Here is a 27,632-nt window from a genome sequence, read left to right as displayed (position 1 = left end):
ATCTGGGTGGCTAGCCTGGCCGAGTCCTGTTCTTGGTGGCCCAGATGTGTTTCCAAACTTCACACAGACACGTCTCCTCTCTGATCCGCTGGACTGATGGGTTATCATCAGATAAGGCTAGAATACTGGGACACACACAGGGAGAGACCTGTTTCCACAGTGTTGTCCCACCCACCACATACCTCCTCTCTCCACTACACACCTCATTTAAAAAGCACTTCTACAACAGAACACCAGCACCACTATTATTTCTACTGCATTGAGTGTGGATACATTACTCTACAGTTCACCCCTCATTAGAAAACTTCCTTTCATGACTCTCTCGCTGCCAGTGGTGCAGAAACACAGTTGACAAAGAATGGGCTGCCGGGAGATCGTTTGATGCTAGAAGATTAAAGGACAAACCTGAGCCTCTGAGGAATGGAAGAGGCTCGGCTCCTTTCAAGCATCTCCTCAACCAACCTGCTCTTCTACTCCCATCCACTCTGTATAATGGCCCTGGTCCTCAAACCCACTTAGCTCTGTCCATGTTTACTCTTCTTAGGGTGGGTCCATCACGGTGGCCCTGCAAGGCTCCTGTGATACATGCAACATACACATTGTACATTTTAGCTTCTCTGACTCTATTTCTATCATTGTTTGCAATGAAAACTATAATGACTGTATTTTGCTTTGTTGGCACATCTCATATAGACACTGATACACTGATCCTGTTAATTAAAAATACAAACAGCGCAAGGATGCTTAACTTTCTCTGTCCTCTCTTCTTCTCCATCCAGATGAGGTCAACAAGGAAGGTATCTGTATGGCCCGTGGCCTTCGTTGGTGGTTTGCGCTACGAGTCGCCCAAGGTCAACGCAGCGGGCAAGGTGTACGGCTGGAAGACTGTATTCGACCCTCACCGGCCCTTTGCCATCGACATGGCAGGCTTCGCCATCAACCTGCGGCTCATCCTCTTCAAGCCCCAGGCCTACTTCAAGCTGCGGGGAGTGAAGGGAGGCTACCAGGAGAGCAGCCTGCTCCGAGAGCTGGTCACACTCAATGACCTGGAGCCCAAAGCTGCTAATTGCACTAAGGTAAAGCACAGCAGATGGAGAAAAATAGATGCTTTCTTTTTACATGTTATACTCTGTAATTTTACACCAGAATATCCTCATTTTATCTATTGGTATTTTATATAATGTCAGGCAAATGAGAAATCCATACTCTGATGATCCTCTGGTGGATCTTGCAGTGGCAAGTTTACTCTCTCCAAAATAACTTTATATATAACCAGGTGCTAAAAACGTCAGCGGATCCATTAGGTCACTGGCAGGCTCCCCACACATAGTGGGTGTGATTGTAAAAGGCTTCAGGGCACAGTGTGGTGTTTCATACCCACTTCATCTCCGGCCTGGCTGTTTCCCGTCTGGCCCTGGCCCCAGACCCAGCCGCTAAGCCTCTCCCTGGGCAGAGAGGAGTCGGACAGGAGCCTTAGCTCACCACCACTCACACTCACAGGATGGGATATTCAGCCTGATTATATTCAGGACTCCTGGAGGGCAGTAGATGAAAAGGGGGGGTGGAGCGGGTGGCATCCTAGCATGCATTCAGCCCAGATGAGCACAGGGAGAGGGATGGGGGATGAGCCGTGCTCCGGCACCTCTCCTCCTTATAATCTACCTCTTCAGACGCCAGTGTGACTATTAACCTCATCTACACCTGGGTAAAGGGAGAGTTAGTTGGCTTCTGGTGGAGGCAGCTCAAACACACCTCATGCATAATTTGTTACTGAAGTGGAGGAGATGAAAGGCAGGGCTACTCAGAGACTGAGGGGAAGAAAATGAGCTCTATACGTCGATTCTTTTCCACCATCAATCTCCTGGATGTGTGTCCATTTTTCAGGGCCAATTCATCCCACTCCAAAGGCTTGATTGGGGCTATAGTTACCGGTACGTGACATACCCAAAATAACTGAGCTGCATCACTTACAAACAGCCAAAATGGGTGCACTCTCTATTCACTGTCATATAATGTTGAGCCGACACGCCGGAGTACATTCTTACAGATAGGTTTCCTATTGTACCATCTGTACTGCTCTTGTTGCTATATATGGGAGTAGAAGAATATCACCGCAGCCCTTGCGAAGAGGAGAGAGGTGTCGTGTCTTTGGCTATGCCAGATTAATTGATAAGACATGCTATTCTATAAAATAATTTCTCTGTAATTAATATCACCTGATTGAGCTAATCATGTAAATGTAATTAACTGGAGAGTCGGGCACCACAAAATAATATTTATAGAGCTGTTATCTTCCGAATAAACTCTTAAAGACCTAGCAATATTTTACATCAATAGCAGTCAATATCAATCATCATCTTACTTCAGTCTCATAATCTGAAAGTTGTAAATTCTTGGTTATCTGCAAGAACCCTGGCTAACAAGTTGAATCAGCAATACAAAATTGGGTTTAATGATTTATTTACTAAATACCTAACTAATCACACAGAATTCACATACACACAATTAATCATAACTAGATTACAAATTACGTCATAAAGGAAAACGTCCCTAGCGGGCGAAACAGATATGATAGCTTGTTACACAAAGGAAACGGGGCTGGGTTGAGTGAAAGAGTGGGAGACTGAGGAACAAAGGGAAAAAGCTGTGCTATCGTAAATACAGTATCTTATGCATTCTAAATTACCGCCCATTTGAAAAAGGAAAATGCAATAAATATTTACTCTGAGCTGCGCTTCAGTAGGTTGGTGGTAGATGGAAGGCCGTATTGCCAAACCGAGTCCTATGAAGAATGTCTCTGGTTGTCAATTGGATACGTTGTAGTAACGTCGTTGGGTGATAGATGGAATACTCTGTCTGTTCCTTCCTAACCCTTGTTGCATCTGCTGTTGCTAACTCAACGGCTAGGAGGTATCACTTCTGTAGTGAATAAGAGTTCAAAGTTCATGCCATTTGCAACCAAAGCTCATGCTGATATTGGCTTCGTTCTGTAGTTATTATCTGAACCATTCTGACATAGGCCCGTCGTCCCCGCATCTTCTGAACAGGAAGTTCTATTGTCGTCAAGGGCTTATATAGAAAGGAAGAAAAGGGGTGTGTTTCATAGTTTACAACCTCTGTCTCTTCACGTGGGCAGGCCACTGAGTGAGCAGCCCTAACTTATGAAAACCCACATCTCACATTTTAGAAGCTAAAATCACATTTCATCCCATCACAAGTAATTTAATATTCAAACATTTAAATTGAACAACAATTCCATGTGAATCCGATAACTCTGATGTGTAGACTTTCCACTGTAGAGTTTGTCATTTTATCATTGATGAGAATGTTTCAGATGACAACCGAACTGACATCATATTCATTAAGTACCACTGCATATGTTCAATTGTACGGATTACCAGAATATAGTTAATTTCCCCCCACCTACTGATGTTCCCATAATCTCTATGTTAACCAAGGGTTTTTGAATGGGATCAGGAGAGAGGAGGAGTGAATGGGATCGGGAGAGAGGAGGAGTGAATGGGATCAGGAGAGAGGATGAGTGAATGGGTGTGTGTTCGATCGAGAGAGTGTTGCCTGATGCTGATTCTTTTCTCTGATATTTCTCTACAGATTCTCGTTTGGCACACTAGGACAGAAAAACCTGTCCTTGTAAATGAGGGGAAAAAAGGATTTACAGACCCCAACGTCGAGATTTGACGTTGTCTCCCCGGGCAATGGTAAAGAGAGAAATTATTCAAATGAGGTCACATCTCAGACTTATTTTACTTTTGGAAAATTTTACTCTGGCGAACAGGAAAATGGTAAGCGTCCCAATGATAAGCACATTTCGGGATATTGTTTCACACCCACATTTTTGGGCTAAGAAGGTCACCAATAACTGTAAGCGTTATTACATCCAATTGATCTGTACTGCAAATTGACTTAATTATGAATGTGTGTAATTTCTCAGTGAGTCCCTACTATCTGTTCCAGGTGGTTGTCTAATATGGACCCTGAGAAGAAAAAGAGGCCATCTCCCAGTGCAAACAGTGTTCATGTCTTAATCATCTCAGAAAAGACTGCCTCGGGAGCAAAATCCTAATCCCCTTGACTGAAACTAAACACTTTTAATATTGAGATTAAAACAGTACAAATGTATCATATTAAAGCACAGATTAGTTCAAGATGGCAATATTTATCAGGTTAATTGTTGCTAGCAGCACCAACATCAAGCAGACGGTGAGAGCTGAGTCATTAAGGATCAACGGGAGATGCTCTCGGAACCTGCATGGTACCATACTGCGTCTGTAGTGTCCTAACACGAGACAGCACAACACAAACATTGCAGGGAGAGAGGGAGTTAAGCAGCCAATGAGATGGAACATTACTGGCCTGAACAGGCTAATGAGATATCCATTGTCTTGCCCTCTATAGACGTGGATCTACAGGGCAGGGGATGAGATCTTGAGATCTTAGTAGGGTCTGTAAGAGACTGGAGGATCTGATTGAACACTGAGCCCCTGGACACCTTTAATAGACATGTACTGAAATGTCCTCCACGTCTTCAGACCGAACAATAATGGAGAATCCGAGCAAGTCATCTCTCAGAAAATCAATTCTACTTTCAGCAAACACTGAAATTTCAAAAGGGAAGGAATGTCCTTTTTGTATAACTAAAACTGTCTGCTTTTATTTAATTTGTTTGTTTTTGGTGTTTAAATACATTTTCTTGCTAGTTCAATACTATTGACTTGACTCTTGCCTCCATTTTGAAAGCTAAAGATGTGGCACCATCCATTTTCAGTGTCATTCTCAGACATGTAATTCAGTGTGTACTGAAGCTATTCACTTGAAATAACTGACATCAAGATGGGCTCCTAATGCCTGGGAGGCACACAATATTACAGGTCAACGTCCCAAAACTGAATTTAACACTTAAAAGCACCAGTGACTGTGTTCCTAAGTGGCAACACGTGTACATACTAATTTAACACAGGAACAATTAGAGGACTCATAGTAAGGTCCTCTTAGATCAAATGTAACAACTGTATTTATATAAATGTAAAAATCAAAACTAAGAATTGACTTAGGCATTGCCAATAACACCTCACTGTATGACAACTGGCATAGCACATGTTCTCCTGTTTTTCCATCACATGACATGGACAGTATAATGACACATCACCAAGTTGGGTTAAACCTAACGTAACCATTACCCAGCGATGAGCACTTTGGCAGATGGCCATATAGTATGCTGGTTTATAAAACCACAGTAGCTAACTAATAGAGTAGGACAAAATAAAGCAATTGACATTATCCAAGCTAAAGGCACTGACAGTGCAAGTCGAGATATACAGTAAAATCTGCATAAGTATCCAGGTTCACAGTGCGTATTGCCTACGTAAGTTAGATATTTGTGCTACATCTATAAGCCCAGTGCAGTGTAGAAATGTTGCTGAATACTTAACCTCCGTTTGATCAGAGGTAGACAGAATCATTCTAAAATGTTTCCAAGAAACATCCGTCATTCATTAATGGATCTATGAACTGTAGGCGAGTAAGAAGGCAAATTAAACATAAAAAAAACATGAAAACTAGAAGAAGATCCTCAGCTTTGGACAACTACTAGCAAGATACCCCATGCTAGAACCCCGGTCTGCAACACCATTCTATCCATGAATTCTCAATCCTAGTTTCTTGCCCTGACAAAACTGTACCATATACGGGTTGAAGTTAGGTTTGTGACAATTCTTGGCAATAGCAGGCAAAACTTAATGACAAGCACAATTTAATTGGTGTCATGCTCAGCTACACCTTCAGCTACAGTATTAAGATTTCATGTCCGTTTCAATTTCTTCATTGATCCTTATGTAGGGGAAAACACTAATGGCAAACTATGAAAAAGGAATATGAATGAACAGGATAGTTACGGCCTATTAACTTATCCAAAGTAGTATGAGATCAGATACGCTTTCCCATCAGGTACTGTGCCCCCATCGGATATGGCTCCCCACAAAAATATGCTCCCCCATCAGGTCAGGTGGACATACTAACATGGAATTTTTGATCATTTCTATTCAATAGTATTGTTTCATTGAGGAAGTCAAACCGAATGTTTTGAGATCAAACAATGTGTGTGGCTGTTAAACGTTCATGTTGACCTCATCTTTAGACTTTGGATTGCACAGCAGTACCATGAAGATCATTAGGAAATAATCAATGTCTTCTGATCTGTTTCCATTCTCCAAAATGTCAAGTGAAGTCTGTCTATTTATGTGAAAATCTAAATTAATATATTTATTTATGTATTTATTTGAAGTATGAATGTCCTCTTGTCAAATTGAATTATAATTGAACATTTCTTTGTTCATGTTTGCCCCCACCCTCTTTTCTCATCGCTGCCTCTCAGTCACTGAGGTTCAGAAACCACACACAGACAAGCCCGTGGGCAACACCAAACAACTGAGACACAACATTTCATTATTTACCATTAATTCTGTATTTCTCTGACTTCAATTGCCATCAACAGTCTTCATTTTCAATTAACTTTCTTAGAATTGATTGTGTTCATTCATGTTCATGTGATTTTAGGAAAAATGTTTGGGCCTGTCTAGAGAGCCCAGCAGAGATGAACCTAGAAAACACTAAGACATGAGTTATACATAATGAAAGTGCAATTTCAACTCTTGGATATTTAATGGAGCTTGCGCCTACACTGTTGTAATCACATAAATCATCATAAGTTAGCTGTAGTACTCTGACGGTACAAAACTCAAACTTCTCCTTCCATTTCTGGCTTTCTCACACTCTCACAGTTCGATCAAAGAGCAATACTGTTCTGACCATCAGAAACGGCTTTAATGTAATGGAACAGCCTTATCCAGTGTTTTAGCTTCGTAGTGGTACATACATAATGTAACAAAGGTGATGGCTCATACTAGGCCCTAAATGCTTTCTTAGGGCAAATCACTATTTCCTCCCCTTCCTTTACCTACTTTGATCCACAGTCATCTTCCATCCTTGTGTGAATCACTTCTTCTGCATGTAACTCTAAAGGTTGTTCATTTCTCCTCAAGACTCCATCTCAGAGATACCTAATGGCATTTATCAAGAAAAATAAACAACTGAAAAGTGAAGTACTTGACAAATGTCTTTGTATTTGAGAGTATCCACTGCACTGATGGTTCAGTTTAATTCACCATCACACGTCACTGGTTAATCTCAAAAGAACAATCTGTGTATTTGTTTTAATTGTCCATTCAAAGAAATACAATGTCAACTAGATGTGTCCTTGAATCCGGACAAACACCTATACATTCAAATACCTGAAATCTCTAAATTAGTATCTCTGACACAATTCTCACAATACACATATGGAATGGTAATGCACAAACAACAAGTACAAAACAGATATTGCAGTACAGATACTGCAGTGGCCCATCATATATAATGAAGGCACAGTTACATTGTCAAGCTCTAGTATGATGCTTTATTAGTCTGGATCATTCAGAGGGTGGGGCTTCCCGACAGGAAATAAATGCCATGTGCAGTGATGTGCACCGATTCTGAGTAGCTATCTAGCTAGGTCCCTGAAGGCAGGCAGAGTGTGAAAATGTGAGAGGATGGAAGTCCTAACCATACCTTCATTCCAGTAGGCCATCCTCACTATACGTCAACAGTCATTCCAAGGTCAGGCTTTCTGGCGAATTGGATTTTACCATCCACTTCTTGCTCCTCAAACACAATGACCTGAGATCAACAAAAGGCTTTGAATCACAGCAGAGGTCAATACAGCCGAGGCGTGGAACCAACACGTTCAGAGGGAAGAGAAGTCGCCTGAGGACTATTCCCACGAAGCACTGCCAAGTTCAATATCATCAAACCCACAGGGTGGCCCAGCCACTGCAGCTGTACATCAACATTTGTGATGTTCCTAACAAGAGGCATCTGAGTGAACTCCTGTGTAGGGTGATTTTCCAGGGAACTAGTTAGACAGAAAGGCAGTAACAGTTACGGCATCAATATCTGATTATTTCCTCAGTTAAGCCAAGGTCCAGGGAGGTAGAGGGTTTTCTGGGGACCGATGGACCAGTGGCGTCAAAGATTCTGCCCGTTGGTTAAGACCACTCCTTTACTCCAGCCCTATGAATGGAATTCACTAATCAGTGACTAACATAGAACATGGTTCTATTTGTAACACTTGATGAACTGCAAGTCCCACCTCTCCCATCTCCTCATTGGTTTTTAGGAGCATATACCCACGTGCCATCTCCTCATTGGTTTTTAGGAGCATGATTGAAAGATTAACTGAGGTCCACATTCTAATCCAGCTGGTTCTGGTAATGCACCTTCAAATTGTTTGTCAACCGCCATATAAAGTCTACAGAAGAAGAAGAAGCCTGAAGGAGGAGAGATTACTAGCAACGAACTCGGTTTACCCTTGTATCTGTGGAATAATTGTCGGAGTAGAGGACCCTGTGCATTTCAGGTATAATAACATCCCAATGTTTATATACCAGGGTATAAATTAGCAAAACAGCCAACTAAATTGCCAATGTTTAATGCTTTTCAACCTGTCCCCAAATACATATAGTTGGTTCAGAGTTTGTTTTGATATTTCAACCTGCGTGTGGGTGAACAAAATTAGCACGTGCGTGAGCGGTCTGGTCAGCATGTCAGAGTTTAGCATTTCTCTAGGACCTTCTTTCATCACTATGTTGGTCTGATGTGTGATATGACTACTACACTAGCTATCAATAAACCAGATAGTTCTACTATACTACACATCAATAAAAAGTATGGACAGGTGGGACTCTCTTTCATAAGCACAGAGCCTGTTGGGCTGCTTCACACACAGGCAGTCTTATGAAGGTGTCTCTGGGATGGCCGTCCACATACAGCATACCCTGGAAGAACCCTGGGAAGGAAGGCTTCTGGGGGACTGAGTTCCACTGGCTTGCTGCACTCAGTCTGAAACATAGGAGGAGATCACACTATTATAAAACAGGAAATCACTGACTAATATGATTCCTCGTCATATTTATTAATGTAACGAGATCATTTGTGAGAGTGTACAATGGCATGACTTCAGTCGTGGAAAAATAAATGTTTTTATTCCACTTCTGATCTTTAGATGTAGTGTTGTTCTTAGTGGGCAAGCATTTTCAAGACAGCGTTAATTTCGCAGCTGAGTATAATGGGTTTTTAACATGGTAGTGGGAAACCACATGAAAAATCTGTTATTTCTGCAATCTGGCATTGTAATTCTACGCTCAGCGAGAACCAAGAAGATAATCAACAGAATCCGAGCTAGGCAGGAGCAATGACAGACTCAGAACAAATATACATGGGGACGGAAATTGAAAGATGTTCATGATCAGTACAAACCTATTTACAAAGCCAGGCTTCATATCTAGACTATGAATGATAAAGTCTCGTAGCGGGGTATTGGTCAACTCAATGTCTCTGACAAGACCTGAAAAATAAGCCAAGGCGGTCTTTGATATTCTACATTGTGGTTAATTAGCTGCTATTGAGCACCTATTCTGAAAGGATTTACCAATATATGTGTCTAGTTATACAACCACAAGGCTATCACTGACCCAGAAACAGTAGGTAAAACTATCGAATTATCTTTACGCTGTTCATCTAGGAGTTTACCACAGTTCGCTCTCCCAGAGTTCTCCACAAGTAAACTCAATGTCCTCTTCAATGGAAAGTACATAAAAGATGTGGAAACAATTGGACGTACTATCTACAGTCCACAATGCAAAGTAGACTAACTAGAGACAATAGAGGAAACGTGGCTTTCAGTTGAACTGAAGATAATAATTGATCAAGTCCAATCTGCTTCTGTGCGATAGGGTAAGCAGCGTGGACTTGTTTTCCAATAACAGGCAGGTGCAAAGTTAGTGATTGAGATTCCTCTTTGTTAGAACAACATTTGTCTGAGAACTTTCTGTTGGCTTAATCCTGGCACCTTAGTAACAACCGCATTTATCAGCATCACCAGAAGCTTTCCCCTCTATCATGTGGTGTTGAATATAAACTAGCCAATTTAGAAAGCAGCTCAGCAGCACACCTATAGACTGAATAGAATATTATATATTAGAATGTGTTATTGTCACATACACCGGAAAGCTGCAGGAAATGTGTTGTTTTACAGAGACAGCCATAGTAGTACGGTGCCCCTTGAGCAAATTAGGGATAAGTGCCTTCCTCAAAGGCACATCAGATTTTTCACGTTGTCAGCTCAGGTATTCGAAGCCAGCGACCTTTCGGTTACTGGCCCAATACTATAACCGCTAGGCTACCTGTCGCCCGAAACACACTATCACTACACCTTCCCGTCTAGGCAGTGCAAACTCCAGAATCTTATAGTCCAGAACTCCAACAAATAGTTAGTCCACAAACACCTAGAAGACAAGACAAGTTTATTAGTAGAAATAATTTACTGACAGTGTGTGCATCATAGGGTACTTGACATTTTCTAATATCCTGACATAATTACATGATGTAATAATATCATGTAGCGGTGCCTGTCTGTACTCACCAGGGCTCCGTCTCGAACATTGTTCCTGGAGTTCAGAAGGTCTACACTGCTGATGGTGGTCTCATTTAAAGTGTAGTCATAGGAGTTCTCCATGTTGACTGGTTTCTGACTTCAAGGGTTACAGCAGGACAAAACAACAACAACATTCTTTCTAATTTGACATGATTATACATTACATGATACAGTGACTTCAGAAAGCATTCATACCCCTTGACTTATTCCACATTTTGTTGTCTTACATGCTGAATTCAAAATGGATTTTCTTACCCATCTACACACAAATACCCCATAATGACAAAGTGAAAACATAATTTTTGGAAATTGTTGCAAATTTAATTGAAATATCTCATAAGTATTCACACCCCTTTGCTATGACACTCCAAATTGAGCTCCGGTGCATCCAATTTCCTACAAGTTGATTGGATTCCACCTGTGGCCAATTCAATTGTTTGGACATGATTTAGAAAGAAACACACCTGTCTATATAAGATACCATGAATTCCAAAGAACTGTCCGTAGCTCTCTGATCTACGTGATGAGGCATATATCTGGGGAAGGGTATAAAACCATTTCTAGAGTGTTGAAAGTTTCTAAGAGCACAGTGGTGTCCATCATTGGGAAATTGAAAAATATGGAACTACCCAGACTCTGCCTAGAGCTGGCCGTCTGACCAAACTGAGCAACCGAGCAAGAAGGACCTTGGTCAGGGAGGTGACCAAGAACCCAATGAACACTGACAGAACTACAGAGTTCCTTGGCTGAGATGGAAGAACCTGCCAGAAGGACAACAGTCTCCACAGCACTTAAAACATCTGGGCTTTATGGGAGAGTGGCCAGACGGAAGCCCCTCCTGAGAAAAAGGCACATGACAGCAAGCCTGGAGTTTGCAAATAGGCACGTGAAATACTCAGAGCATAAGGCAAAAGATTATATGGTCTGATGAGACAAAAATGTTACTCTTTGGCCTGAATGCAAAGCGCTATGTGTGGAGAAAACTAGGTACAGCTCATCACCCATCTAACACCATCCCTACCGTGAAGCACCGTGGTGGCAGCATCATTCTATGGGGATGCTTTTCAGCGGCAGGGACTGGGAGACTGGTAAGGGCAGAGGGAACAATGAATGGAGCCAAACACAGGCACATCCTTGATGAGAACCTGTTTCAGGGTGTAAAAAAACTTAAACTGGGGCAAAGATTTACATTTCAACAGGACAATAACCCCAAGCATACAGCTAAAGCAACGCTGGAATGACTTCAGAACAAGAATGTGAAAGCCCTTGAGTGGCCCAGCCAAAGCCCAGACTTGAATCCTATTGAAAATCTGTGGAAAGACTAAAAGATTGCTGTTCACAACACTCCCGATCGCACTTAACAGAGCTTGAGAAACTCTGCAAGGAAGAATGGGAGAAAATCCCCAAATCCAGATGTGCACAAAGCTGATACTAACATACCAAAGACGATTCAAAGCTGTAATCGCCATCAAAACTGCTTCTACAAAGTACTGACTCAGGTTTTTTCCCCCACCTTTATTTAACCAGGTAGGCCAACTGCGACCTGGCCAAGATAAAGCAAAGCAGTGCGACAAAAACAACACAGAGTTACACATGGGAATGTGTAACTCATCTGAATACTGAATACTTAACATTTCTAAAAACAATATTCTCACCCATCTACACACAATAACTCATTATGGGTTATTGTGTGTAGATGGGTGAGAAAAACTATATATTTAAATCAATTTTGAATTCAGGCTGTAACACAACAAAATGTGGAATAAGTCAAGGGCTATGAATACTTTCTGAAGGCACTGTATATTTAATATAAAGGTCAAGCTCTATTTTTAGACAGCCAATTACCATAAATCTGAAATACATTTTTTTCTACAAGTGTGTCTGGATCTAGATGTTGTGAAAATAATTGTCTCAGAAGGGAGCAAATTACAGCAGCGGCTAGTGAATAATTAATGGTCTAAGCAAGTACCAGACGTGCTGCTGCATCTGCCCACAAAATAAAAAATGAAGAGAGCATGTAAGGAGGTCTAGGGATACAGTATACAACCAATTATAGTGATACAGTATACAACCAAGTATAGTGATACAGTATACAACCAATTCTAGGGATACAGTATACAACCAATTCTAGGGATACAGTATACAACCAATTCTAGCGGCTCACCTTCTCAGTAAACTACAGGCTCTCCCACAGTGACAGATGCTGCTGAATCATGACAGGCTCATACACTCTCCTGGCCTGGAGAGAGGAAACCTCAGGAAGCTTCTCACCTGAGCAGGGGCGCCGCCAGGGATTTTGGGCCCCTTGAAAAGATATCACATTGGGCCCCACCACAACAGGCCACACCAACCATGCATAATTGCTGTAACCACACACCTCCAGAACCCAATGGACCCATTCAAAGCTTTAAATAACTCTACCTTTGCAGGCTTGCAACTCTCTTGTAGTCCAATATTTACTGTATGATATTTACTGACAGTGAGCTGTGAAAATATAACACTGTGCAGACATGCATGCAACATTCTGCATACAGTGGAATTCACTATTTGATACAAGACTGATTGATGAATTTTCTTAAATTGAAAATTCTCCAAACATTAATGAATAACTTGAAATAAATATAACTTAAATATACTTTAAACTCCTCAATTAAAATAAATTAACATTAATCATCTATAGAATGATATAACAAACCAAATAAAATCAGCAGCAGATTTTTGAACTAAGTATACATACCAACTAGAAAATAAGCAGCTGTAAAAGTGGAAAACGAAATGGAAATGAAAAGGACTGATGGTGGCGCTAGAGGAAAGGTCAAGTGATCACCAAATCAATAGGTTTCTTCCACAAGGGGTATTGATTGTGCACAACCATTTATATGGCAATCGAGCCATTACATTGAGATCTATCTTGTTCTCAGTCTTGTTCTCAGCCTGTAGGCATCATGTGTGTAGTGATACAATACCCATAGCCATGCCATTTAACAGTTATCACTGGTCCTTGCTCAGCCTTACTCACCAAGAGCCCAGTGCCAATCCTTCTTGCTAGCAAAGTCACTGATCAAGACTTTGAAGTCCAGCTTTCTAGCTAAATAACTTTCAATGGACAGCATGGCAAGACTGCAAAGCCTGTCCTGGGACATAGTGGACCTAAAATAGTTTCAGTTTAAGCTTACTGAAAGCTCTCTCACCACCAGTCACAGGCAGTGTGCAAAATATACGTAAAGCAATGCACACTTTTCCAAAAATGCTTTGCATCTTACAAATTGCATTCAGGAGACCAAGAGGGGACAAGTTAGGGGGGAAAGTGGCAGCATATACAGTGTTCAGGTGTCTTACTTCATTATGAAACTCAGGTGTAAGGTCTCTGGAATAATTAATGATCAGTGGTTGGCACACAGAAGGGACTTTATCCTCACTAATCTCCCCAACTTTCAGAACAGAAAATACCTCAACAATTTTTGAAGTGGTGTGGAACCTAGTGCCCAAGTCACTTATGTTGTCTATAGCAGTAAAAAACACTGTTCTGAAAAAACGTTGCTGCACTGTCCTGAGCGGTCTCCTCTTGAGAGGTCTCATCATGGAATCTCTTCCTTTTCCTCTGGCGGCTGTGTTCCTTGCTAAATTGAGGTGGAACATCCATTTGCGTAGCAATCAGTGTTGCCTCAGACAGGAGAGACTCCCATCCATCTCTAAGAGCCTGCATCTCTTCCTTTAAGGCTCTGATATTGGATGTCTCTGTGTCTCAAGTGAGATTTTTCCTGACTGAATAATCACATTCCTGTCCTCAACGCATTGCAGTACCTGCAATTATGCAAACTGACATGTCATTCAACACAATGCTGCTCACCTCCTTCAGTTGGGAGTAGGGCTGGTTCAGGGGTATGTGGATGGGGAGACAGGGCTGGTTCAGGGGTATGGGGATGGGGAGACAGGGCTGGTTCAGGGGTATGGGGATGGGGAGACAGGGCTGGTTCAGGGGGTTTGGGGATGGGGAGACAGGGCTGGTTCAGGGTTATGGGGATGGGGAGACAGGGCTGGTTCAGGGGGTTATGGGGATGGGGAGACAGGGCTGGTTCAGGGGTTTGGGGATGGGGAGACAGGGCTGGTTCAGGGGATGGGGAGACAGGGCTGGTTCAGGGGGGGATGGGGGAGACAGGGCTGGAAACAGGGCTGGTTCAGGGGTATGGGGATGGGGAGACAGGGCTGGTTCATGGGGAAACAGGGCTGGGGGTATGGGGATAGGGAGACAGGGCTGGTTCAGGGGTATGGGGATGGGGATGGGGAGACAGGGCTGGTTCAGGGGTATGGGGATGGGGAGACACTGCTGGTTCAGGGTTATGTGGATGGGGATGGGGAGACAGGGCTGGTTCAGGGGTATGGGGATGGGGAGACAGGGCTGGTTCGGGGGTATGGGGATAGGGAGACAGGGCTGGTTCAGGGGTATGGGGATGGGGAGGCAGGGCTGGTTCAGGGGTTTGGGGATGGGGAGACAGGGCTGGTTCAGGGGTATGGGGATGGGGAGACAGGGCTGGTTTAGGGGTTTGGGGATGGGGATGGGGAGACAGGGCTGGTTCAGGGGTATGGGGATGGGGAGACAGGGCTGGTTCAGGGGTATGGGGATAGGGAGACAGGGCTGGTTCAGGGGTATGGGGATGGGGAGACACTGCTGGTTCAGGGGTATGGGGATGGGGAGACACTGCTGGTTCAGGGTTATGGGGATGGGGAGACAGGGCTGGTTCAGGGGTATGGGGATGGGGAGACAGGGCTGGTTCAGAGGTATGGGGATGGGGAGACAGGGCTGGTGAGGCTGAAGCTGCATCTGTTGGCACCCGGTAGGGGCAGGGACAATTGATTTAGTTTGAATAGCTTGCTAAAAGTTTGCCTGCATTGATTAAATGTCAGCTGAAAACACATTTTTTTGTGAAGATATTCAGTAACTAACGTTCAGGCGCAAAAGTAGCCTATTTCACTATGGACCAATACAGAGGCTCTCTTGATGTAAAATAAAATATTAAATATTATATTAATTATAATAGGTTAACAATTTAATATTGTTCTAATCATTTTGTAGGGCCCTTGTCAGTCACAGTCCCTTAGAATCGCAATTTACCCCTGTTATATCAAGCAAGCTAGCACTCAGAAGGGAGGGGTGGAAATAATTTAGACGTGTCCTTAAAACATGAAAAAAGTGCTAATTTTAGGCACCGCTGGTAGGGATATTTACGATCAACCTAAAGCAGATTTTAGTGGTAATGCAGATGGTTATGGCATGAATTGACAGTGGAACGCAGCCTGTGACGCACACTGCCTTTATGCGCATGGAACAAGAGTAGTCGAATGTGCTTATGGTGCCTGTATACTTCGTACAGTATTTAGAAACATAAAAACGAATGCTTTTTGGCTATTTAATTTAATTTCGGTAAAAACCAAGCATAGCTTCCCCTCTTCTCAGTTAAGGCTTTTGCCCCCCTGCCCAATGCAATCGCGAAGTTGTCAACTTTCGATAAAGGGTTTGGCTCCTGAGACCACTTGGAAAAAATCTTAATCACAAAAGCATTATTAAAATATAAAGTTTGAGAGGAGTAAAACACTGAGCTGCCATTCCCTTTTTGTCTATGCATTATAGACAGGACCACATTATTTTAGCCATGTAGGTCCCGTTATGGATATGCGTAAAACCCCCTCCACGTAGGCTACTTTTCATGCCCATCGGGAAACGAGATATGAGAACGTCAGGTAAATACCGGTGAAACTCCTATTTAGAACTTATCTGTAACATGTAACAATTGTTTGATTTCCGTTTCATACAGTAAGCACAAAACCCAAACCCTGTCTTAGGACTACTATAACTGCTGGTTCAACAGCAATGAGTGTCTTTTTATCCTGCTGATTTTATGATATTAATTCATTTTACATGTATTTATTTATTGTTGTTAAAATAAAAAAGATTCTTTGTAATAAAATGTTACGAAAAACAAACAAACAATCTTATTAGAATGATTCACCTTCCTGGTTGTATGGTTACAGCGTCCGTAGCGCGCATGCTATGCAACTTCTGGAGATGTGTGAACGCGATGTGATCTGTAAAATGGTAAATAATAAGCCTATTTGGAGGCAGTTTAACGGTGAGTGGACATTCCTGCTTTCTCTTTATATTGGATCTTTATCCAGCTCATGTGTAAAGTTTGGATGTGCGTAAAACTCTCCATAGTCTGCGTTGTTTTAATATTATATGCCCACAGGGAGACATTATGTTGCCTTTAAGTGTATCTATTGATAACAACTTGTTGTTTTGTTTTGGAATTTGATTCAAATTATTTTTTCTCTTTTTAGGCCTATTCAATAATTAAATTAATCTTGCTTATTGACAATGTTTGGTATGTCCATGCTCAGACAAAATGCAATGTACAGTAGGTCTAGTCTCTATATCAGTGTAAATGCTACTGAAGCCATGCAATTACTTAGAACAATGTGGACTGCGAATGGGTTCAAGTTAACGTATTTAGTAAAGATAGGTCTACATTTGGTTATTTCGTTTCTGTAAGCCGTTAACAAACTATAACGGACTAACATTGGAATTGATTCCAAGGTAATACATAACATACCGTAGATATGCAACCACATATTTCGCCATGTTTAGCACGTTCTGATTGGCCAGTAATGGGCAAAAGCCTCAACACACACACAACTTATTTAATCATCAAAACTCAGCCCATTCGCGCCAACGCCAGCAACTGCGCCAATAATAGTAATAGTGAAAATATAAAAAATACCACTGAACCTATAGCGCTACCGCCTGCCCTTAGATTTATCATTGCGTTAGGTTTGTTAAAATAGAGCCCCTAACTGTTAGCTATATATTGAAAATGAACTGGACTGAGCGGTTGCTAGGTAACAATATAAATGATCAGTTACAAGACAATTACATCAATTTATTTTTGTCACAACATAATCATTTCATATGATAATTTTGACCTCTGCATAAAAGTGGTATGTGACAAATGACAACTCTAGATCAATACAGAAGTGGAAAACATCTGTGACTCAGGAAATAACCCTTGCTTTTAAGATCATTTCTGGGAAAGCATCTGAGCTTGACAGCAGCTGGTAGTACATCACACAATCATACCCATCCTCCCTTTTCCAACTGTTTGAGGTGATTGTTTGTTGCTTTCTAAGAGATGTCCTCCAGCACTCTTTAAGGTGTTGAAGAACTGAGAAACCTGAAGCCACTCGGGGTTCCTGCTGGAACGTGCTCCCCTCCCAATATGTTCAAAAGTGGATAATGGGTGGCAGAAATCACCTAGCCCTGAAATGGCATTCTGTGTTTACAGGCAGAGTATTTTTATGGAGCAAATTGTAGTTTCACACTCTTGCTGTTGTTTGATATTGTGTGAGCTGCCTGACAAAGTTATCTTCAGCTGCAGTTATATAAACTTGAAATGTTCATGTTATTGGATTCTACAGTGGATTGGTATTTTGGGAAAATTTATTAAGATTTAGCTCAATTTAAAGAATGTTGTGCAATTTAGACTTCCTGCCACATGCATAATCAAATCGTATTACCTTGGCTTTTAACCACTGCTCTGTCAAATATTAAAGAAGTCTCAAGGTATTGCTCACCTGAGGTAGTGTACCATATGATAAGCTGTAGACCACACTATCTACCAAGAGAGTTCTCATCTATACTTTAATGCAGGCAAACTTAAATAAGTTTTACCAAATTTTTACTAGCATGTCAATATGCAACCAGAGAAAAAAATGAAACTAGACCACCTTTACTCCATACACAGAGATGCATACAAAGCTCTCCCCCGCTCTCCATTTGGCAAATCTGACCATAATTCTAGCCTCCTAATTCCTGCTTAAAAGCAAAAACTAATAGCAGGAAGTACCAGTGACTCCCTCAATATGGAAGTGGTCAGATGACGCGGATGTTACACTACAGGACTGTTTTGCTAGCACAGACTGGAATATGTTCCGGGATTCGTCCAATGGCATTGAGGAGTATACCACCTCAGTTATCTGCTTCATCAATAAATGCATGGACGACGTCGTCCCCACACTGACCGTACGTACATATCCCAACCAGAAGCCATGGAATACATGCATCGAGCTAAAGGCTAGAGATGAAAGCGGGACACTAATCCGGATGCTTATAAGAAATCCCACTATGCCCTCAGACGAACCATCAAACAAGCAAAGCTTCAATACAGGATTAAGATTGAATCCTACTACACAGGCGCTGACGCTCGTCGGATGTGGCAGGGCTTGAAAACTATTACGGACTACAAAGGGAGACCCAGACGCGAGCTGCCCAGTGACGCGAGCCTACCATATGAGCTAAATGCCTTTTATGCTCGCTTCAAGGCAAGCAACACTGAAGCATGCACGAGAGCACCAGCTGTTCTGGATGACTGTATGATAGCGCTCTCTATAGCCGATGTGAGCACGACCTTTAAACAGGTCAACATTCACAAAGCAGATGGATTACCAGGACGTGTACTCAAAGCATGCCCTGACCAACTGGCAAGTGTCTTCACTGACATTTTCAACCTCTCCCTGACCAAGTCTAATACCTACATGTTTCAAGCAGACCACCATAGTCCCTGTGCCCAAGGAAGTGAAGGTAACCTGCCTAAATGATTACCGCCCCGTAGCACTCATGTCGGTAGCCATTAAGTGCTTTGAAATGCTGGTCATGGCGCACATCAACAGCATCCTCCCGGATGTCCTAGACTCACTTCAATTCAAATACCGCCCCAACAGATCCACAGATGACGCAATCTCACGCCACACTGCCCTTTCCCACCTGGACATGAGTGCTAGAATGAGTGTGAGAATGCTGTTCAGTGACTACAGCTCAGCGTTCAAAACCATAGTGCCCACGAAGATCATCACTAAGCTAAGGACCCTGGGACTAAACACCTCCCTCTGCAACTTGATCCTGGACTTCCTGACAGGCTTCCCCCAGGTGGTAAGGGTAGGAAACAACACGTCTGCCATGCTGATCCTCAATACTGGGGCCCCTCAGGGGTGTATACTCAGTCCCCTCCTGTACTCCCTGTTCATCCATGACTATGTGGCCAAACACGACTTCAATACTATCATTAAGTTTGCAAAGACAACAGTGGTAGGCCTGATCACCGACAACAATGAGACAACCCATAGGGAGGAGGTCAGAGCCCTGGCAGTGTGGTGCCAGGACAACAACCTCTCCCTCAATGTGAGCAAGACAAAGGAGCTGATCGTGGACTACAGGAAAAGGCGGGCCGAACATACCCACAATAACTTCAACGGGGCTGTAGTGGAGCAGGTAGAGAGTTAAGTTTCTTGGTGTCCACATCATCAAACTATCATGGTCCCAAACACACCAAGACACTTGTGAAGAAGGCACGACAACATCTATTCCCCAGTCACCCAAGTCATAGACTGTTTTCTCTGCTACCGTACGGCAAGCGGTACCAGAGCGCCAAGTCTAGGACCAAAAGGCTCCTAAATTGCTTCTACCCCCAAGCCATACGACTGCTGAACAATTAATCAAATGGCAACCGGACTTTTACATTGACCCCACCCCCCTCCATTTGTTTTGTACACTGCTGCTCCTCGCTGTTTATTATCTATGCATAGCCACTTCACCTGTACCCCCGCACACTGACTTGGTACCGGTAACCCCTGTATATAGCCTCGTTATTGTTATATTATTGTGTTACTTTTTTTTTTTTTTTTTACTTTAGTTTATTTGGTAAACATTTTTTTAACTCTTCTTGAACTGCAGTGTTGGTTAAGGGCTTGTAAGTAAGCATTTCATGGTAAGGTCTACGCTTGTTGTATTCGGCGCATGTGACAAATAAAGTTTGATTTTCTCCGACTGTTGTCCTTTTTGAAGAACAAGACTATTTAATGTTGTTATTAAACCAAGTGTTAGATATTCAATTGAAAGTATTTTCCTTCTATTCATGGACAATTATTATAGACAATGTTTTAGTCTGTGACCACAGGTTACGCATTCCTCACAAAACACATATGAGATGAGAGCCAAACAATAGCAGATATCAAGTAGGTTCTGAATACAGAATTAGGTGTACTTGTACATCCAGGTCCCTGATGCTATAGAAACAGGACATAGGCTCCTGCCCGCAAAAGCCATGGCTCGTGCAAGGCTACTTACGTACACAGGGTATGCATGACTCATGAGCTGAGAGCCAAACAGCAGATATCAAGTAGGATCTAAATACAGTATTAGGTAATGTATATGTGGTGCTGAATATAACATAGACACTCTCCTACGCTTTAGTGCTTGCTCTCATCCAGGCCAATGCTCATTGTTCTACATACTTCACAACGTAAGGATGAAACGCGCTAAGATAGCCCTGAAGATCTTAGTTTACCGGGAGCCTAGGCTGGATATGTGTAAAATTGTTCTGACTGTATGTTTGATGGGTGGGAGATGTTCCTAAACCGTTAATCTGATGCCCCCTCCTATTCTTACTGTACTATAGTCATGGAGGGGGGGGGGGGGTCCACCATACCCAGCAACAATCTCACACATACTCATCTCTGATTGGGCAAGACAGACTCAATGTTCCCCATAGGGCCTTACTAACTGACTTTGGAGAACGATACAAGGAAGAGCCCCTCACGGCGACAATCACTGTGGTAGTGGCTCAATACATTCCTCAGAAGAGTGTACTTGGTGGTGTAATCCCCTGCCTCAGATAAAGGAGCATCGTAATCTGAAAAGATAATGCCACTATCAGAACAGCAAGAGGCACGAGGAGCGAGAGGCGGGGATACCTCCTCCCGTGTCCGATGAGTTTCTCTCTGCTCCTATCAAACATCTCAAGCCAGCAGGAGACATATTTTGTGGTTATCTTGACAGATGCGGCTGCAGGAGTTTGGATAGAGGCAAGAGGCAGTCGAGGAAATAAAATGTAAATAGAGACTACTGTTAAACTTGAAGGTCAAAGAGCAGGTGCCAATGTTACTAATGTTTGACATCAACGGCATTCTCCTCTGAGGAGCAAGGTCATTACAGTGTCAACAGTTGCAAAGAGGATATAAAACCCATCATGCCGTCTTTCATTTACATTTCCCATGCATTTAATTAGCTGATGAATTAATTATGCAGTGAGTGTTAAAATGCAGCCTGAGGTCAAGCACGGTGGAGGAGTGACAGCACCATCTACTGGCCTTTACTAACAGTAAGGTGACAGTATATTACTGTAATCCTGCTTGTAACATTGTCGTTGCTTTTTTTGCCCATAGATATTGTTGTTGTTTTTTTGTCACTCAAATATCACTTGAATGCACATACTTTACTAAATGTATAGAATTTCAATAATATTTCAGTTAAAAACTGATAAATGTTCTTTACACCCCATGACAAAATGTGTAGAATTTCAGGAAATAAACTCAAAACCCCCACCCCCGAGTGAAAACGTTTGGGAAATGGCTGGTGTAAAGTCCTTATCAGAGTTATGTTTCAATAAAGCGAAATAACAAGATCAACTATGCGAACACATTGATTATAAAACAAGTGGACAGCAAGTAATATAAAGATGCAAATAGAATGTACCATAGCTTGTTACCATTGACTTATGCATGGGTGTGGCAATTGCAAAGGCCCCATTCATGAAGCCAAAATTTGTTCCTCTATGGAACATGTAGAGATTGATTGATGCATCCTGTTTCAGGATTTCCGTCACAATAGCAACCATGTCTGCCAAACAGAGGGTAACAAATGAGAACTCACTACTGGTGGGTATAGAGACAGAGTAAGAGCTGTATAATATCCATTGCTATAAACTCTACCTCTATATACAAGAACTGTGGCAGGTAGCCCAATGTAAAACAAAAAGTATGATAACATTTGACAAGCAACCGACCTCGTTCCAAGCATCCTATTGCCCATATTTTTATTTAACCTTTATTTAACCAGGTAGGCAAGTTGAGAACAAGTTTGCGACCTGGCCAAGATAAAGCAAAGCAGTTCGACACATACAACAACACAGAGTTACACATGGAGTAAAACAAACATACAGTCAATAATACAGTTGAAAAGTAAGTATATTTACAATGTGAGCAAATGAGGTGAGATAAGAGAGGTAAAGGCAACAAAAAAAGGCCATGGTGGCGAAGTAAATACAATATAACAAGTAAAACACTGGAATGGTAGATTTGCAGTGGAAGAATGTGTAAGGTAGAGATAGAAATAATGGGGTGCAAAGGAACAAAATAAATAAATAAATACAGTTGGGGGAGAGGTAGTTGTTTGGGCTAAATTATAGATGGGCTATGTACAGGTGCAGTAATGTGTGAGCTGCTCTAACAGCTGGTGCTTAAAGCTAGTGAGGGAGATAAGTGTTCAGTTCAATTGCAACATGGATTAAAACCCTGCCACACCTTATTACATTTAACTATAACTCATTGTAAGGGACCACCAGATCCCCATTCAAAATCACCTCCTTTACCATACTGATTAGCTACACATATTGCATAGAACAGTGGTTCCCAACTGTGGGGTGTGTTTTTTCAAGGAACTCAGTCCGTCTTTAAACTTACTCTTGAAAGTCATTAATAGAAATCACAAGGTGCAAATTCGAAATTGGGTAGTTCATCAGCAGTTTATTTTGTCCTGTTAGTCATTGCATACCTTAGAGAACTATTTATAATTTGTCAGAAATGTCCAGATCAACTAGCCCAAGAAGCTAATGTTTTTTGTTGTTGCTTTTTTTGCCCATAGATATTGTTGTAATTGTTTTTGTCACTCAAATATCACTTGAATGCACATACTTTACTAAATGTATAGAATTTCAATAATATTTCAGTTAAAAACTGATAAATGTTCTTTACACCCCATGACAAAATGTGTAGAATTTCAGGAAATAAACTCAAAACCCCCACCCCCGAGTGAAAAAGTTTGGGAACCCCTGTCATAGGACATAATGACGTGTTTAATTAGACATTCAAATTGAGCTGACTTTACTGATTTAAATCAAGGACAGCGGGATAATGAATAACAAGCATGGAGTGACAGAGCACGACTTGATTAGCATCCTGCGTGTGCGAGATAGACATGGATGCTGATGGCAATGAAAGGAGGACAAAACCAGGCCTGAGGACCAGAGTTATCAGTGGCTGTTGTTCAACATAAGGACAGTCTGGAGAATCTTCATGACATTAATACACATCTACAACTGTGTGCCAAGCTGTGTGACAACTGTCAAGTATTTACTGCAGTGATGCATTGTCTAATGAGAGGATCTTGAAAATTAAGCTTTTTTTTAAGGATTCACCATCATGTAATGTGTAATATATGGCCACAGTATCTCAAAGCTAGCAGTGGCTACAGTGTTATGTGATTGGTGTGTGTGTGTGTGTGTATTAAATGGTTAGTCAGTGGCCCTTTCACATACTGTACTGTTCCCTTCTGAGAGGGGCTGAGTCACTCTTATCTAACAAGCTGCACACATGTACAGTGCATGTAGGTTAACAATAGGGGCTTTGCAGTTTCTATTTATTTTTAAGGTTCTAGACCAGGGGTGTCCAACCCTGTTCCTAGAGAGCTACCTTCCTGTATGTCTTCGCTCCAACCCCAGTTGTAACTAACCTGGTTCAGATTATCAACCAACTAATTATTAGAATCAGGTGTGCTAGATTAGGGTTGGAGTGAAAACTACAGGACGGTAGCTCACCGGGAACAGGGTTGGAGAGCCCTGTAGACACTGAAGGCCAGTACAAAAGCATAACACAGTATAAGACAGTATACAAAAGACAGCTTGGTTCAGCTGAAATTGACTACGTGCATCTGAATCTAATTTTAGGGGGAATAAAGACCAACTCTGGTTTATGATGCTTGGCTTGGAAACAAGCACACATGGAAAGCATATTAATCTCTGACAGAAATATACCACAAAGGAGAACTGACCATATGCTAAGCACCATGTGACCAATCTATTGAGTGTGACTCATGCGGTGTGGCAAAGAGATCCTACTGCTTGAGGAAATATGACTTACCCTCAGCAGCAAAAACATGGTGAAGGTCACCCCAGAGGTCAAACCACCCAGACCAATACTCCATCACCATCTTGAACTTCTGAGGCTAGAAGAATGGGAAGGGGAATGTTCAACAGAGAAGTACAAATCAACTAAATATATATTACTCCTTGTAGACACAGTATTTACTCCTTGAACATCAGGGCCCAGTTTTTTATTTTTATTATCTGATTGGATTTTGGCAATCGGATAGGATTAAATGCATAGCTATTTCTATGCATGTAATCCTTTCCGATTGCTGATCAGATAACTTCTGAAAAATTGTGCCCAGACTATAGGCATCCCAAGACTGTGATTCAAAGCAATTTATTACACAGATTAAGACTAAATAGCTAATATCCTCTGTTTTATCTACAGGTGTCAGATGAAACTGAATAACTGATCAATTACAAAACTGGAGCTGGATAAATCTAATGATAAATATCAGTAGATGATCGTCTGAACACAAGTCAATACATTCGCTCACTTGAATTGCATCAAGATACTTGAATCCCTCGGGGCTCAATTCGACGTCTATTCCACGTTGGTTGAATGTCATTTCATTGAAATTATCAATGTGGAATAGAGTTCGAATTAACGTCTGTGCCCAGTGGGATACTGTCATGCTGTATTTTATTTGTGTATTTTATGCAATTACTTTATGTCCTCTACGTTGAGTCTACCAGTGTGTGCCCAGTGGGATGCTACAGTGACTTCCATGCTCAGGAAACAGCTTTGCATTTTAACAGTTCCTATTTTTGCCTTGTTTTCTCCCGAGTTTAATCTGTATCTAGGTAAACAGCACATTCCCTCATCTCATCGATCTCCTTTGTGTTTAGGCTTCAAGTGGAAAGGGAACTAATCAAGGAGCAGTTCTAATGAAGCTTAACATTAGCGGCCTGACACACACACACACACACACACACACACACACACACACACACACACACACACACACACACACACACACACACACACACACACACACACACACACACACACACACACACACACACACACACACACACACACACATCTGTCCTTGGCACAGACAGAGGCCTTGTGCTATGGGAGAATAACAACTACAGTTCAGGCAGAGACTGCAGTGTCAGATGGGCCAGAGGCTCTACTTTTGTGCAGCTGTCTGTCTGTTTGTCCAGTCAGTATAATACCTCCATTCACTCCCCCGTGCTTCAGCCTATCCTGGTTATCTGAGGTCAGGAGCAGCTCCTCGATCCCACTGGACAATAGTATCTAGAACAAGGATCTCATTTCAATCATGCTCATATTTCCAAGTAGATATCCTACTATTGCAAATGCAAATAGTTGTAGTGAAATCAAGATAAAGTGATGAACAGAGTGTGTGTGTGTGTGTGTGTGTGTGTGTGTGTGTGTGTGTGTGTGTGTGTGTGTGTGTGTGTGTGTGTGTGTGTGTGTGTGTGTGTGTGTGTGTGTGTGTGTGTGTGTGTGTGTGTGTGTGTGTGTGTGTGTGTGTGTGTGTGTGTGTGTAATAAAGCAGATGCACTGCACTGTCTTACCTCTTTTATGTATGGCATGTATTCAACATCTTTTGCATAAGAGCCATACTCGTTCTCAACTTGAACTGCTATAATTGGGCCCCCCTTGGAGAACTGAAAGTTTAAAATAATAAATCAAATAAGAGGAGAGCTTTCAAATGACTCCTGAATAAGTTAAGCATATATTTTCAAAGCCTTTGGGATTGATAAAACACCAAGCTTCACATTTTAAGAATATTTTTGTATTTTGATAGCCATAATCAACAACCACCACAAATTAACAGGAAAAATGGAAACCCTAGTGTAATTAATAGAAGAGTAGTGAGAAAGTGAGAAAAGATTACCTGATATGGTGCAACTCTTGGAATGAGTTGATCAAAGGAGTCAACTGCTTCTGTGAAATCTGGGTAGGTTGTTCTCAACTTCATGTCTGGATCACACAGCAACCAACTAGGAAGAAAGCAATACTTAACTCTAATGTTATCAACAATGTATGCAGTTACATTTAAATACAGGTTGCACTGATGGCATTCATGCATAATGACTGCATTGATTGTTAATGTGCTTCATAACCGTGTGAGTTTAATAGATTTCCAAATATCTATAATCGGGTTAACCTAGTGGTACATACTGGGATATTTCTGGATCAATTACCCTTCCTCAATCAATTTTAGATGATGATCAGAGTCAGTCAAATGACTCTCATTGAAGGGGGAAGCTCAGGAAATAACTGTTTTCATTCTCTCTGTGTGTGAGAAATATTGTTTTTTCCCTTTAGATCTATAATTCTATTTATCCACACTACTAAGGAATGTGGGACTGTAACTATTTTACAGAGACCTGACTGTAAACACCAATCTAGCTGATTGAATAACTGACTAGTCAATGAGGGAAATAACACCACACTGGAAAAGAGCATCACAAAAATTGATGAGGAAAAATTGATGAGATGTCGTATAGGGGGACCTATCCAACAGGGAGTTGAAACCAAACTGGGCTAAAATGTTAAAATCTGGGAACATCTAACCTGGCCATCCCTCCTAAGTCCCACTCAGCACAGATGTAGGGTCCTGCCCGCAGAATAAACCAGAGCCCCAACTCTGCTGCTAGGCTGATGTACGCCCTTGAGAGACACAGAGAAAAGCAGAGAGACAAAGCTCAACAGCTTTATCAAACATTTACCACAAAATCATATAAACGTCTTCCTTACTTTAAAACCACTCTCTTTTGCTCATGAAGGTTCCATGGCACATATCTGAAAGATAAAGCAGTCATTCTCAGTATCTCTCCATAGTTGAGCAGCAGTGAGTGGTGGTATAAGAGAACATGAGGTGTTCTGTGTGTCCCTACGTGGTGAGAGTGTTGACCCCACAGGCCCTCATCTTCAGCAGCCGGTCCTCCCAGTAGGCTCTGGGGACGCGAAGTAGTGGATAGAGCCCCCCATGATGTGAAAGGGCTCTCCCTCCAGAGTGAACTGAAAGGAGTTGGCCCTCAGACCCTCTTTCTGGCTCATTCTCCTCACCTCTGGG

At 42.0% G+C, this 27,632-nt stretch overlaps 2 protein-coding genes across 7 annotated transcripts in view; one reads left to right on the top strand and one right to left on the bottom strand.

The window, feature by feature from the left end:
- LOC124006447 (galactosylgalactosylxylosylprotein 3-beta-glucuronosyltransferase 1) overlaps positions 1–4,725 on the top strand; it is a 111,807-nt gene extending 107,082 nt beyond the window's left edge. For 5 of the 6 annotated variants that reach the window (XM_046316469.1, XM_046316464.1, XM_046316465.1 and 2 more), the window contains 3 exons: positions 780–1,076; positions 3,613–3,719; positions 3,976–4,725. In XM_046316469.1, the coding sequence (XP_046172425.1) occupies positions 780–1,076; positions 3,613–3,699 (384 nt within the window). In that variant the 3' untranslated portion in view covers positions 3,700–3,719; positions 3,976–4,725. Of the gene's footprint in view, positions 1–779; positions 1,077–3,612; positions 3,804–3,975 lie in introns of all 6 variants that reach the window. The other variant, XR_006833780.1, reaches the window with a different exon arrangement.
- Positions 4,726–22,814: 18,089 nt separating this feature from the next.
- Positions 22,815–27,632, bottom strand: LOC124006448 (beta-galactosidase-1-like protein 2). The gene is made up of 7 exons (XM_046316470.1): positions 27,454–27,632; positions 27,314–27,358; positions 27,131–27,226; positions 26,448–26,553; positions 26,125–26,217; positions 25,759–25,840; positions 22,815–24,653 (listed from the first exon to the last, which is right to left on the bottom strand). The coding sequence occupies exons 1-7, from the start codon at positions 27,483–27,485 to the stop codon at positions 24,607–24,609; spliced, it is 501 nt and encodes a 166-aa protein (XP_046172426.1). The 5' UTR covers positions 27,486–27,632; the 3' UTR covers positions 22,815–24,606.

Source organism: Oncorhynchus gorbuscha, linkage group LG19 (genome assembly GCF_021184085.1).
Source record: "Oncorhynchus gorbuscha isolate QuinsamMale2020 ecotype Even-year linkage group LG19, OgorEven_v1.0, whole genome shotgun sequence".
Taxonomy (NCBI): Eukaryota; Metazoa; Chordata; class Actinopteri; order Salmoniformes; family Salmonidae; genus Oncorhynchus; species Oncorhynchus gorbuscha.
This window is presented reverse-complemented; position numbering and strand designations above follow the sequence as displayed.